The following is a 12,957-nucleotide window of genomic DNA, read 5'->3' on the forward strand; positions in this document are numbered from 1 at the left end:
ATAACAAGAGCCTGTAGCAGTAAGGTAGCCGTTTGGGTGGAGAGGAAAGGGCGGATCTTGGTTCTAATCCCAGCTCCACCACTTACCTGCTGACTGACCTTGGGCAAGTCAGTTCAGTTCTCTGGGCCTCCGTTTCCTCATCTGTAAAATGGGGATTCAATACCTGTTCTCCCTCCTACTTAGACTGTGAGGTCCTGCAGGACAGGGACGGTGTCCAACCCGATTATCTTGTATCTGCCCCAGTGCTTAGTACAGTGTCTGGCACTTTGTAAGCGCTTAACGTGTACCAAGGTTATTGTCATTCTTATCATTACCCACCGCCCCACAAAAATGTTGTCGTGCTAGGTCAGACACGGTCTCTAGAATTGATTTTATGGTCTGCCTCTTTGCTGGATTTTAAGATTTTGTAACCAGGGGATTGAGTCTACTGACTCTATTGTCCTCTCCCAAATGCTCAGTACCGTGCTCTGCACACCATAAGCACTCAAAAAATCTGATTGGTGTATTGACATAGTGGCATGCCCACCCTTAATAATAATAATAATAATAATAATGTTTCCTTCATGCATTCAATCGTATTTACCGAGCATTTACTGGGTAGGGAGCACCGAACTAAGCATTCGGGAGATTATAATACAACAATAAAGAATCACATCCCCTGCCCACAATGAGCTTAGGGTCTAGAGGGGGCAGAGACAGACATCAATACCAACGAATACATGACAGATATGTATGGAATTGCAGTGGGGTCGGGAAGAACCAAGGGAGCAAGTCAAGGGGATGCAGAAAGGAGTGGGAGAAGAGGAAGGGCGGGGTGGGCCTTGGAGCGGTTGTGCCTACTTGTACAGCGCTTACTATGTGCCAGGCCCTGTACTAAGCAACGGGGTAGATACGGAATTGTACACTGCAGGCGCTTAGTACTGTGCTCCGCGCATAGGATGCACTCAGTAAATGCTGAATGAACGAATGGGAGGGTAATAATAATAATAATAATAATGTTGGTATTTGTTAAGCGCTTACTACGTGCAGAGCACTGTTCTAAGCGCCAGGGTAGATACAGGGGAATGAGGTTGTCCCACGTAAGGCTCATCGCAGTCTTCATCCCCATTTTCAGATGAGGGAACCGAGGCCCAGAGAAGCGAAGTGACTTGCCCACAGTCACACAGCTGCCAAGGGGCAGAGCCGGGATCGGAACCCACGACCTCTGACTCCCAAGCCCGGGCTCTTTCCACCGAGCCACGCTGCTTGGACCAGGTCCCCATCCCCCAGGGGGCTCCCGGTCTTAATCGTCCTTTTCATTCATTCGTTCAATAATAATGATAATAATAATAATGTCGGTATTTGTTAAGCGCTTACTATGTGCGGAGCACTGTTCTAAGCGCTGGGGTAGACGCAGGGGAATCAGGTTGTCCCACGTGAGGCTCACAGTCTTCATCCCCATTTTACAGATGAGGTCACTGAGGCACAGAGAAGTGAAGTGACTTGCCCACAGTCACACAGCTGACATATATAGCATTTATTGAGCGCTCACTATGCGCAGAGCGCTGTACTAAGCGCTTGGAATGGACAAATCGCTAGCAGGGACAGTCCCTGCCCGCTGACGGGCGCACAGTCTCATCGGGGGAGACGGACAGACAAGAACAATGGCAATAAATAGAATTTGCCGATGAGGTGACCGAGGCCCAGAGAAGCGACGAACGCGGACGGGGAAGCCGGGTCCTCCGGCGCCCGGCGCCGGCCGGCGTCATCGGTCCTCCTGGCCGCCAGGGGCCGCTGCCGAGCCCCGCGCCGGGCCGAGGGGAGGGGAGCGGAGCGGGTCCCGCAGTGTTTACACCGGCGGCGGGAGGACGAGGAAGCGGGGCCGCCTCTGTTGCTACATCTCGGTCACCGGCCCGGCCCCTCGCTCCTCCTCCTCCCCCCGCCTCTCTGCGGTCGCCCCTCTCGGTGTCAGGTCAATGAGCGCCCCGGGCCATGGACACCAGCGACCTCTTCACCAGCTGCAAGAAAGGAGACGTCTGCCGAGTGCGGTAAGACCCGAAAGCCCCGGCGCTCTGGCGTCAAATGGCGCCGACACCAGGTGCTCCCTCCCCGGTGCCGCCTTCGCTCGCTTCAGTCAGTCCAGCGGCCGCTTTGGCCCCTCGGCCGGACCCGACCGACGGGCGGTCGGGGGGAAGGAGCGCGGTCAGAGTGACGGAGGCCGATAGGGCCGGCCGCTTTTCTGCGAAGAGTTGCATTTGGAAGCGAGGACCAGGGGCCGGGGGCGGGCGCCTCTCTTTGCTTTCGTTCCGTGGGAAAGTGTAGGTCGGACGCGGGCCTTTTGGGGGAGGGTGGGCCCCAATCCGTGACCTCCCCCCTCCCCCGGCCTTCTGGCGAGGAGTGACTTCGACCCGATAACGGCCAGAGCCCGGTAAACAACCCCGTCACGGTAGAGGGATTCGACAACCGAAAGTAAACAGACAGGTTTTCCTTCGAGTCTTCGGCGGAGGAGGAGGAGAAGACAGAAATCCACAGGGCTGGGAAGAAAACAACAACAACAACAACAGCAGAACCTTCGGGACCCCGTTCCGAGTCGCACCTGGGTGTTCACACCTATACACAGTGCTGACCGCAGTGCTCTGCATAGAGCAGATACTAAATAATAATAATAATGTTGGTATTTGTGAAGCGCTTACTATGTGCAGAGCACTGTTCTAAGCGCTGGGGTAGACAGAGGGGAATCAGGTTGTCCCACGTGAGGCTCACAGTCTTCATCCCCATTTTCCAGATGAGGGAACCGAGGCACAGAGAAGTGAAGTGACTTGCCCACAGTCACACAGCCGACAAGTGGCAGAGCCGGGATTTGAACCCCTGACCTCTGACTCCAAAGCCCGGGCTCTTTCCACCGAGCCACGCTGCTTCTCCGATATCACTCGAGCCGCCTCCTCCTCCTCCTCCTCAGTAACATTTAAGGCCCTGCTGCATGCAGAGCACCCGTCCTAGGTGCTTGAGAACATACAACAGAAGGGAGTCAGAGGCTCCCGGCTCCACCGCTTGTCAGCTGCGCGACTGGGAGAGTCGCTTCGCTTCTCCGGGCCTCAGTCACCCCATCTGGAAAATGGGGATGAAGACCGTGAGCCCCACCTCGGGTCCTCCCCAGCGCTCGGGACGGTGCTTGGCACATGGTGGGCGCCTAACAAATGCCATCGTTAGTATACGATAGAAGTAAAAGACCCTCCCGCAATCTGAGAGGGGAGATTCATTCCTTCGGTCGTATTTATTGAGCGCTTACCGTGTGCAGAGCGCTGGACTGAGCACTCGGGAGAGTACAGTCTGAAAATAAGCACATTCCCTGCCCACAGCGAGTTTACAGTCCAGAGGAAGAGACGGACGTGAATATAAATCAGTAAATTACGGGTGTGTCAGTAAATGCTGTGGGGAGATAAGGGAACGTGATAATAATAATAATTATGGTATGTAAGTGCCTACTATGTGCCAAACACTCTGCTAAATGCCGGAGGGGATATGAGACGATCAGGTTGGACGCAGCCCCTGTCCCACGTGGAGCTCACGGACTAAGTAGGGGGGAGGGCATTTTACAGATGAGGAAACTGAGGCCTAGCGAAGTTAAGTGACTGGTCCAAGGTCACACTGCGTGCGGCGTGGTGTTGTGGATGAGCATTGGTCTGGAAACTGAAAGACCCAGGTTTGAGTCCCACCGGCCTGCTGTGCGACCAGGGTCGAGACACTTAACTTCTCTCTGCATCTCTTTGGCTCATCTGGAAAATGGGGACGATAATACCTGCCTTTCTACCTACCTCGCGGGGTCGTCGTGAGGGCACAGATGAGGCGATTTAAAGTTAGAGTGCCTTGAGACTCAGAGCGCTGTACAAAATCAAGGCATTGAGCGGCATAGTAAGTGGCATTAAGTAGAACCCAGGTCTCCTGACTCCCAGTCCTGTGCTCTTTCCACTAGTCCGTGCTGCTTCTCCGTCAGATGTACAGTAGGTGAAGTAGGAGAGTAGATGCAGATGATGAATAAAACCCCCAAAATCAATCAGTTGGCTTTTACTGAGCACTTACTGTGTGCAGAGCATGCTACTGTGCGTGTGGGAGACTGCGGTACCCCCAAGTCGGTAGACGCGATTCCTGTCGTCACCTCGTCCTCTCTGACACCCCCTTCCTAGTTTCACCATTTCCTGTCCATCCAGGTGAACGCCACCTTGGTCGAGGCACTAGTCGTACCTCAACTAGACTACCGCGTCAGCTTCCTCGCCGATCTCTCTCTCTCTCGGCCACCAGTCTCTCCTTATCCATTCCTTCGCTTTGCTGTCTGGGGCCTTTTCCTAAATTGTTGTTCTGCGCACATCTCCCCGCTCCTCCAGAACCTCCAACCCATTCCCCTCTAAATCGAGCACAGATTCTTTACCCTCGGCCTGAAGGCACTCAGTCGGCTCTCCCCCCCTTGCTTCTCCACTCTCTTCACTCTCCCACCCTGGTTGACGCTCTTCTTTCCTCCAAAGCTACCCTACCCACTGTGCCTCGTTCGTGTCTCACCCGCTCCAACCTCTCGCTCGTGCTCTTTCTCCTGCCTGGATCTCCCACCCCCTTCCAATCCACCGGACCACAGCTCTCTCCATCTTCAGAACCCTTTGGAGATCCCACCTCCTCCGAGAAACTGATGCACCGACAGCCGCCCCAGCACTTCTCTACATATTGATTTGCATGCTGTACTATTGAAACACATTGTCATCTACATATCCATCTTTCCCTCTCTTCTTCCTCCTACCTGTCATTTTTTTTTTTTCCTTGTGTCCATCTCCCTTGCCTAGACTGCAACTCCCGGAGGACAAGGATCGTGTCTGCCGACTCGTATTGTACTCTCCCAAGCGTTCAGTACTCCGCACACTGTAGCTGCTTGACAAATTGCACTGATTGATTAATGAGGACTCCGGTGATTGACGGGGTGGTGTGACTAGGAGGTTGGGGGGAATATACTAAACATTGGCCAAGGTTGACAAAGCCTTGGTGCAGCCTGTACGTAGCTAAATAAAATGTCCTTTGTGCTTGAAGAATTCGCCGCCGCCGGTGACGTTCACCTATGGGTGAAAAAGGCAAATACGGGGTTCACCGTCCTCACCCCGCCACACACACCTAAAGGCTGACTTTTTTGCCATCTGTTTGCAGCCCGTTGCGCCGTCTTCGCCTCGCGGGCCCTTGATTCTTTTTCAGTCGGTCAGTCGATGGTATTTATCGAGCGCTTGCTGTGTACGGAGCGCCGTACTAAGCGCTCGGGAGAGCACAATATAACCGAGTCGGTAGGCACGTTCCCTGCCCACAACAGGCCTACAGTCTAGAGGGAGAGAGAGACATCAGTAGCAATAAATAAATTGCAGATGTGTATGAGCGCTGTGGGGCTGAGGGAGGGGTGAATATTATTAGGTTCTTATGAGGTTCCTATTTAAAAAGAGCGGTGGTATTTGGTAAGCGCTTACTATGTGCCAAGCAGTGTACCCAGTGCTGGGGTTGATAGAAGATACTCAGGCCCCCGTCTGATACGGCCCCTGTCTCACACGGGGCTCACGGTCTCAGGGAGAGAGAGAACGGGTTTCGCACCCCCCCTTTCTTGAAGGGGAAACTGAGGAACGGAGAAGTTAAACGACTTGTTCCAGATCACAAGGTAGGAAAATGGCAGACCTGGGTTCTAACCCCAGGTCCTCTCGCTTCCAGTCCCCTGCCCTTTCCGTCAGACCACACTGCTTCTCTGCTGAGGTGCGCAAATACTAATCATATAGCAACAATAACTTGGTCAGTCAGTCGTATTTATTGAGTGCTTACTGTGTGCAGAGCACTCTGCCAAGTGCCCCGGAGAGTACAGTATAACAATACAGACACATTCCCCGCCCACATTGAGCTTGCAGTCTACAGGAGACATATCCTTGAATATTTACTGATTATTTTATCTCTCTGTTGAGTTATGTTGGCTTTAGTGAACAAGCTCGGGAATCTCAAAAATCCAGGGTGTGGGGAACCTGGCAAAATAAGCCTTCTAATTGAGCGGGTAAAGTGCTTTCCTGGTGTGTCTCCTCCTCTGCTGATCACTCTGACAGTGGCTCGGGGCTGGGCCGGGAGGGGAGACTTAATTTTATTGCTGGATCCCTCTCCCCAGAAGCCCAGTGCCCTGGGGCCAGTTTCCTGGGGAAAGGTACCTCATCCCCCTTGCCCCAAACCTCGGGGGACCAGCCTAGAGAGGGTTTGAAGGAAGGGTTTACTGTGGTCTACGAGAGCTGTCCGGCAGACCGGCCTGGCCCTGGATCCTCCCCTGAGTCATCCTCATCTGCAGCATCACCCCTGGAACCCTTCTGGATCCAGAATCACCTCCAAGGGTCAGAGGAAGGGTGTACCGAAGGGCTCAGGGGTGTTGTCATCAGCATCGTCATTATTATGGCATTTACTACCCATCAAAGCACGGGAGTCGCGGCGTGATTTAGTGGCTAGAGCCCGGCCCGGGCGTCAGAAGGACCTGGATTCTAATCCCGGCTCCGCCGCTTGTCTGCTGGGTGACCTTGGGTGAGTCATTTCACTTCTTTGGGCCTCAGTCACCTCATCTGTAAAGTGGAGATTGAGACTGTGAGCTCCATGTGGAACATGGATTGGGTCCAACTTGATTAGCTTGTATCTACCCCAGGACTTAGAGCAGTGCCTGGCACATAGTAAACACTTAACGGATGCCATAAAATAAGCATCCTTCTAAGCGCTGGGGTACATATAGGCGAATCAGCTCGATCGCAGTCCCGGGCCCACGTGGGGTTCGCGGTCTAAGTAGGGGGGAGAACGGGTATTGAACCCCCATTTTACAGATGAGGAAACCGAGGCCCAGTGAAGTGACACGCTCGAGGTCACGCAAGAGGTGAGTGGCGGAGCCAGGATTAGCTCTTTCTGCTAGGCCACGCTTCAGTCCAGACCAACTTTAGCCTCGTGTAGGAACAGTTGAAGTATCAGAGGGCTCTCTTTTGGCGGTTTGGGATCTTTCCCAGGGGGCACGCTGGGCTCTGGGCAGGACGGTGGTTTAGGGGTTTCTGAGTTCTTGGAACTCTGTCCCACCTCATGAATCGACCAGGAGATCTTGGGATTTGGCCGATCTCCCTCCGGGCGCCTCCTGGTTGGGACACCTCTGGGCTGAGTTCTCGGAACTGAGGTGCAGAGGAAGGAACGGTCTGCAGAAGTGGGGGATGGGCGGGGGGCGGGGGGGGGGGGAAACAGCTGGGGCTCATCACTGGGGGGGGGTCGGAGGATCTTATCCAGGCAGAGACCCCACCATCTTGTCATTCCAGAACCTCCGGGAGCTCGGGTCTGGATGGAGCCTGAGGGCTACGATTTGCCCTCGGAGGCAAGCCTTTCGGTGGGATTTATTGAGACCTTACTGTGTGCAGAGCACTTTTTTATGGTATTTGCTAAGTGCTTACTATGTGCCAGGCACTGTTCTAAGTGCCGGGGTAGATACAAGGTAATCAGGTCGGACACAGTCCCTGTCCCACAGCGGTCTCCCGGTCGTGATCCCCGTTTTACAGATGAGATAACTGAGGCCCAGAAAAGTGAAGTGACTTGTCCGGGGTCACCCAGCAGACGAGCGGTGGAGTCGGGATTAGAACCCAGGTCCTTCTGACTCCCAGACCTGTGCTCTGTCCACTAGGCCACGCTGCTTGGGAGAGTACAACGTAACAGAGTTGTGTGGACACATTCCCTGCTCGCAGCGAGTTTACACGGTCTAGCGGGACAGGCTCTGGCTGCTCTGTCTGTGACACCCTGGACTAAGCCAAAGTTTCCTCCAAAGCATCTCCAGCCACCCCAGAGAGCAGCCAAGCTCAGGCCAGAGCCTGGACTGTCCACCCCAGAGTTCAGGCATCAGCCAGTGCATTTTGGGTGGAGCTGCAGCTCTTTGGGGGAGGTGGGAGAAAAGGGAAGTGCTTAATCAATTACATTTATTGAACACTTACTGCGTGCAAAGCACTGTACTAAGAATTTGGGAGAATAGCTGACAGCGTTGACAGACGTGATATCGGCCCACAGCGAGCTTTCAGTCTGGAAGGAGCTCAGTAGTGCCTGGGAAGCCGCGTGGCCTGATGGAAAGAGCACGACCCTGGGAGTCAGAGGCCCTGGGTTCTAATCCCGGCCCTGACACTTACCCGTGCGTGACCTCGGGCAAGTCACCTCACTTATCTGGGCCTCGGTTTCTTCATCTGCAAACTGGGGATTAAAAACCTGTTCTCCCTCCTACTTCGACTGTGAGCCCCTCGAGGGACCTGATGATCTTTTATCTACCCCAGCACTCGGTACAGCGCTTGACATGTAGTATGAGCACTTAACAGGTACCACAGTTATTATTAGTAGTAGTAGTAGTAGTCGTCGTCGTAGTACAGTGCTATGCACACAGTGAGTGCTCCATTGATTCCATCGATTGATTGAAGTCAGCAGGACACGCAGAGGTCCACCACTCTAGCCCACATGATGTCGAGATTCTTGTCCCGGAGACTGGGGCCCCTATCCTGGGGCCCCTATCCGGTGACCATTGTTCTAGCCCCTCGGATTTCCTGGTTGCCAGAGGAAAGCTGGGCCAGGATGTCTCTGGGCTGCATTGTATTCAGAGCCCACTCCCCCACCCCCCCACCCCTTGCTGCTGGAGACTGCAGCAGCAGTTGCTTAATACAGTGTTTTAAGTGGTTAGTGCAGTGAAAAGGCCTAGTACAGTGCCCTGCACACAGCATGCACTCAGTAAATACCATTAATTGACACAGGTCCTCATCCAACTGGCTTTTCTGGACAGGAGCAGAGCCCGGGGCTGGAGCAGATCTCGGGCTCTCCTGCTGCCGGCATTGCTTTGGGGTTACCTGACTTGTGCGTAAGGGCTCCGCTGGCTTACTTTGCTCTAATTCTGCTTCCTTTAGAGCAGTACTTTTCAGCCAGGGGAGTGTTATTATGTCTTATGGCATCAGTGGCCTTCCTCAGCGTACCAGGTGGCGTTCAGCCCAAGCTTCCCGGGTAATCCCCTTGAAGGATTTCCTTTCCTAAGGGAGGATGAGGATGATCTGTCTGGTTGGGTAATGCTGGGACTTCTCTAATGTACAAAAGTTGTTTACAGTTAACGTTTGCTCCATCCCTCGAAGCGTGGTCTGAGTTCTCCATTTCAACTTCCCGAATCTCTCGGCTTTCCCCCATCCTCTCCTTGCTCCTCCCTTTTCCACCCCATCACCGACAGGCTTCCAAGGATACTGGGTGGGTCACACGCCCATTCCCGCACTCTAATTCCTACCGGTATCCTCTTTGTCAGCGCTGAGTACAGTGCTCTGCACACAGTAAGTGCTTAATAAATACCAGGACTAATAGGGTGTGCATGCGCTAAAGTTGGTTTGTTTGTTTTTTGCCTCGTCTGCTGACGTGAGGTCTCTCTGAGTGCCAGTCTAATGGCCGAGTTGCCATGAACACAGAGAGAGGAGACCAGTTGTTTCAGAGGGCTGACCACCTGTGATGAGAGATCCGGCGATGAGTGGTATTTACTGAGTGCTTACTGTGTACAGACAGAAACAAAAATAAATTCCAGGTAGAAGGAAGAAGGAAAAGGAGATACCGACACGAGTTAGTGTTCAAGTAATCGATCAGTCGTATTTATCGAACGCTTACCGGGTGCAGGGCGCTGGACGAAGCGCCTGGGAGAGGACGACGTAACACGGTCTAGAGGGGGAGTAGTGAGGCGGCTCAGATATGTCAGAAAGTGCTAGGGGGATGGGAAGTACTTAAATGATGATGGTATTTGTTCAGCGCTTACTATGTGCTAAGCGCTGGGGTAGACACAAGGTAATCAGGCTGTCGCACGTGGGGCTCACGGTCTTAATCCCCATTTTACAGATGAGGTCCCTGAGGCACAGAGAAGTAAAGAGACTTGCCCAAAGTCACACAGCTGATAGGCGGCAGAGCCGGGATTCGAACCCACGACGTCTGACTCCTACGCCCGTGCTCTTGCCACTAAACCACGCCGCTCCTCTGCTTAGGTGGTGTGGAAGTCTGAAGTGGCAGTTGGGAGGGTAGAAGCTGAGGAGATGAGAGATTAATCAGGCAAGGCCTCCTGGGGAGATGCGATGTTAATAGGTGGGGTAAGCAAAGGTCTGTGGGAGATGTGATGTGGGAGGCAGTGGGGAGGGAGGGGGTGAGTTAGAGGTCAGCGGGGGAGGAGAGAGCAGAGAAACCAAGTTTGAACTTCCCTGACAGGAACTTTTTCAATTTCCCCTTTCCAGGTACCTTCTGGAGCAGAGGGATGTGGAAATAAATGTCCGGGACAAATGGGACAGTACCCCTCTGTGAGTGCTTTTTTCGTTTTTCCTTTCAGCTCCAGTCTGCCGGGGGATACTGGAGGAGGAAGCCGGGAGGGAGGCGGTCAGGAGTATGTCCCAGGCTGAGGATTTGGCCTCCGAGCGCTCATGCTGCCTCAGACTGCCCATGCGTCAGGGCAGAAAGGAGGGGAATGTGTGCTCTGGGGAGGGATGGCCCAGTGACACAGGCCCGGCTCCCTGGGCAGGCATCAGTCATCTAAATTGGCTCGCTTGCTGACCTGCAGAGAGGCCTGGAAAAGGGGGCCCATTACAGGGACGCCAGCTCCGTGGAGGTGAGAGGGACCACTGCTTCCCTGTTCCTTGAGATTGGCCCTGAGGGAATGAAGCCGTTAAGTTTCGACCCCGTAGCTTTCTGGGCAGGGCAGGCCGCCGCCCCTCGGAGCTGGAGAGGGCCAGAAGCGGAGCCCGGATAGAAGCTCCATTTTTGCTTTTCCCCCTTCCAGCGGGCCACAGGCCCTGGTTTCTGCGGGGTTCCGGGCCCGGGCCAGGGGCTCCTTGCTCTCCTGGAACCCGGTGAGGACCAGTCGGCCACCCCTCTCACCTGCAGCTGCCCAGACAGCCTGGGGGATGCTTTGGAGTTCCTGTGGCAACTGTGTAAATCCCACGGGGCCAGTTTTTAAAGCCACTGGGCCGCTGCCAACCGTGGAGCCACCGACCGTTGCTGCCAACTGAGCAGCGGTAGCTCCGGCTCAGCTGGCCCGAGCCAGCGCTCGGACCCTCCGCCGCTTGGCTGCTGGCTGCGGAGGAGGTAGCGCAGGAGTGGAGAGCCAGTGCCCTCTTCTCTTCCTGTCCTCCTGCCTCCTCCTCCTCCTTGCTCTTCCCTACTCCCTACTCTTCCCTACTCCTGTGCTTCGTTCCGCCCAGAGTTCCTCCCCATGCTCCAGGCCTGGCATAGGGTGCTCTGGCCAGAGGGCAGCTGCCATCATGCATCACGCGGCCCAAGAGGGAGGAACAGGTGGGTGACAGTCGTGTGAGGCACGGGTAGGCAGTGCAAGTCCCCGGAGCAACGGCTCCAAGCCGGCAGTGGCTTTGTTAGCCCCTGATGCCCTCCCCGGGAGGTGGAAATCCTCTCGGAGAGTTGGAAGGAACCTCAAGATGGCATCTGGTCCAACCACCTGCCTCCAGGTAGGTGAACCCCCTCACCCCGTGCCAAGATGTCTGCATTCCCCACAGACCATCACTCTGTCTTTGCCCATGCAGAAGCCCAGCGGTGTTCTGTGTCCGTGAAGAGTCTCTGGGAAACTGCTTTTTGGTTTTTCGGGCTGGTTCGGAATATACAGTCCCTCTCTTCCTTCTTCCTCCATGTCCTCAGCATTTTCCTACCCACCGACTGGGTAGACGAGGGTGCCGTGAGTGATTCCGGAGCCCGCTGTCCCCACCTTAGAGTAGGCCTACTCTAGGTGAGTGGAGGGCAGTTCTGGGCCGCCCTCCTCCCCAGATGAGCTTATGCCAAGCCTGCCTCTAGTCTGCTCCTTCCAGCTCCATTGGGGAGGGTCCTGGCCATCACCAGGTGGACAGGTGGCAGATGCCTCAGGGTAGAGGGACGGTCTTGAAACCCTGAGTCCCAACCGACTCTTCCAGTCTGACTCTTCTCCCCTCTCTCCGGCAGATACTATGCCTGTCTGTGTGGGCACGAGGAGCTTGTGCGCTACCTTCTGGCCAATGGTAAGATTGGGTGGGCCCCCTTCCCTTTCTCCTCCCCCCATCCTTCCCTTCTCTCTCCCCCCCACCCCCCTTTTTTCCTTTCCCTCTTCTCCCCCTCCTCCTCTTTTTTCCATCTTTTTTAGTGGGACTTGCCAAGCGCTTACTCTGTGCCAAGCACTGGGATAGACACAGGTTAATCGGTTTGGACACAGTCCTTGCCCCCCGTGGGACTCACAGTGGAAGTAGGCGGGAGTGGGATTTAATCCCCATTTTACAGAAGGGGTAACTGAGGCACAGAGAAGTTAAGTGACTTGTCCAAGGTCACACAGCACCTTCCCCACCACTTCTCCCTTCTCTTCTCCCCCCTTCCCCTTTTCCCTTCTCCTCCCCTCCTCCCCCCTTCAGTCTATCGGTGGTATTTATTGAATGCCAACTGTCTGCAGAGTACTGTACTAACCATTTAGAAAAGTACAGTACAGCAGAGTTGGTAGACGCGATCCCGACCCACGAGGGCCTTGTCCGGGTACAGTAGAGATAGACAACGCCTTTCACACCCGGAATCACCACCACCTCCTCTCCCGGTGTTGCACTGTGTGCCTGGGCTCTACGGTCTACAGACGCCTTCCCCTAGGAGCGGCTCTTGCCCGCTAGTTTTAGCCATTCCCAATTTCAGGCTGAGACCCTGAGGATGTGTCCAAGTGGCTCCACTAGGGTCTGCGGGCTGTGTGCGGAATAGGGGTAGAAATCATTATTTCGGCAAGGCTACTCCAACCCGCTACCCCCCAGCCCCAACCTGCTTTGTCCAGTCGTTCCTCCCTCCGGCGCCAACCATCGCCACGATCTCTGTTCAGCTGGACAGCGGCTGCCTAGAAAATGGAGGGAGGAGGAAGGAGCCTCATCCAAGCTGGAGCCTCAGGCGGCGGGTGGCCTCTTGGAAAGAGCACAGACCCGG

At 54.8% G+C, this 12,957-nt stretch overlaps 1 protein-coding gene across 1 annotated transcript in view; it reads left to right on the forward strand.

Moving 5' to 3' along the window:
- The first annotated feature begins 1,818 nt into the window (after positions 1 to 1,818).
- ABTB1 (ankyrin repeat and BTB domain containing 1) overlaps positions 1,819 to 12,957 on the forward strand; it is a 34,437-nt gene continuing 23,298 nt past the window's right edge. The window contains exons 1-3 of the mRNA XM_029050759.2: positions 1,819 to 2,027; positions 10,266 to 10,328; positions 11,971 to 12,026. Of these exons, the coding sequence (XP_028906592.1) occupies positions 1,972 to 2,027; positions 10,266 to 10,328; positions 11,971 to 12,026 (175 nt within the window). The 5' untranslated portion in view covers positions 1,819 to 1,971. The remainder of the gene's footprint in view (positions 2,028 to 10,265; positions 10,329 to 11,970; positions 12,027 to 12,957) is intronic.

Source organism: Ornithorhynchus anatinus, chromosome X1, assembly GCF_004115215.2.
Source record: "Ornithorhynchus anatinus isolate Pmale09 chromosome X1, mOrnAna1.pri.v4, whole genome shotgun sequence".
Taxonomy (NCBI): Eukaryota; Metazoa; Chordata; class Mammalia; order Monotremata; family Ornithorhynchidae; genus Ornithorhynchus; species Ornithorhynchus anatinus.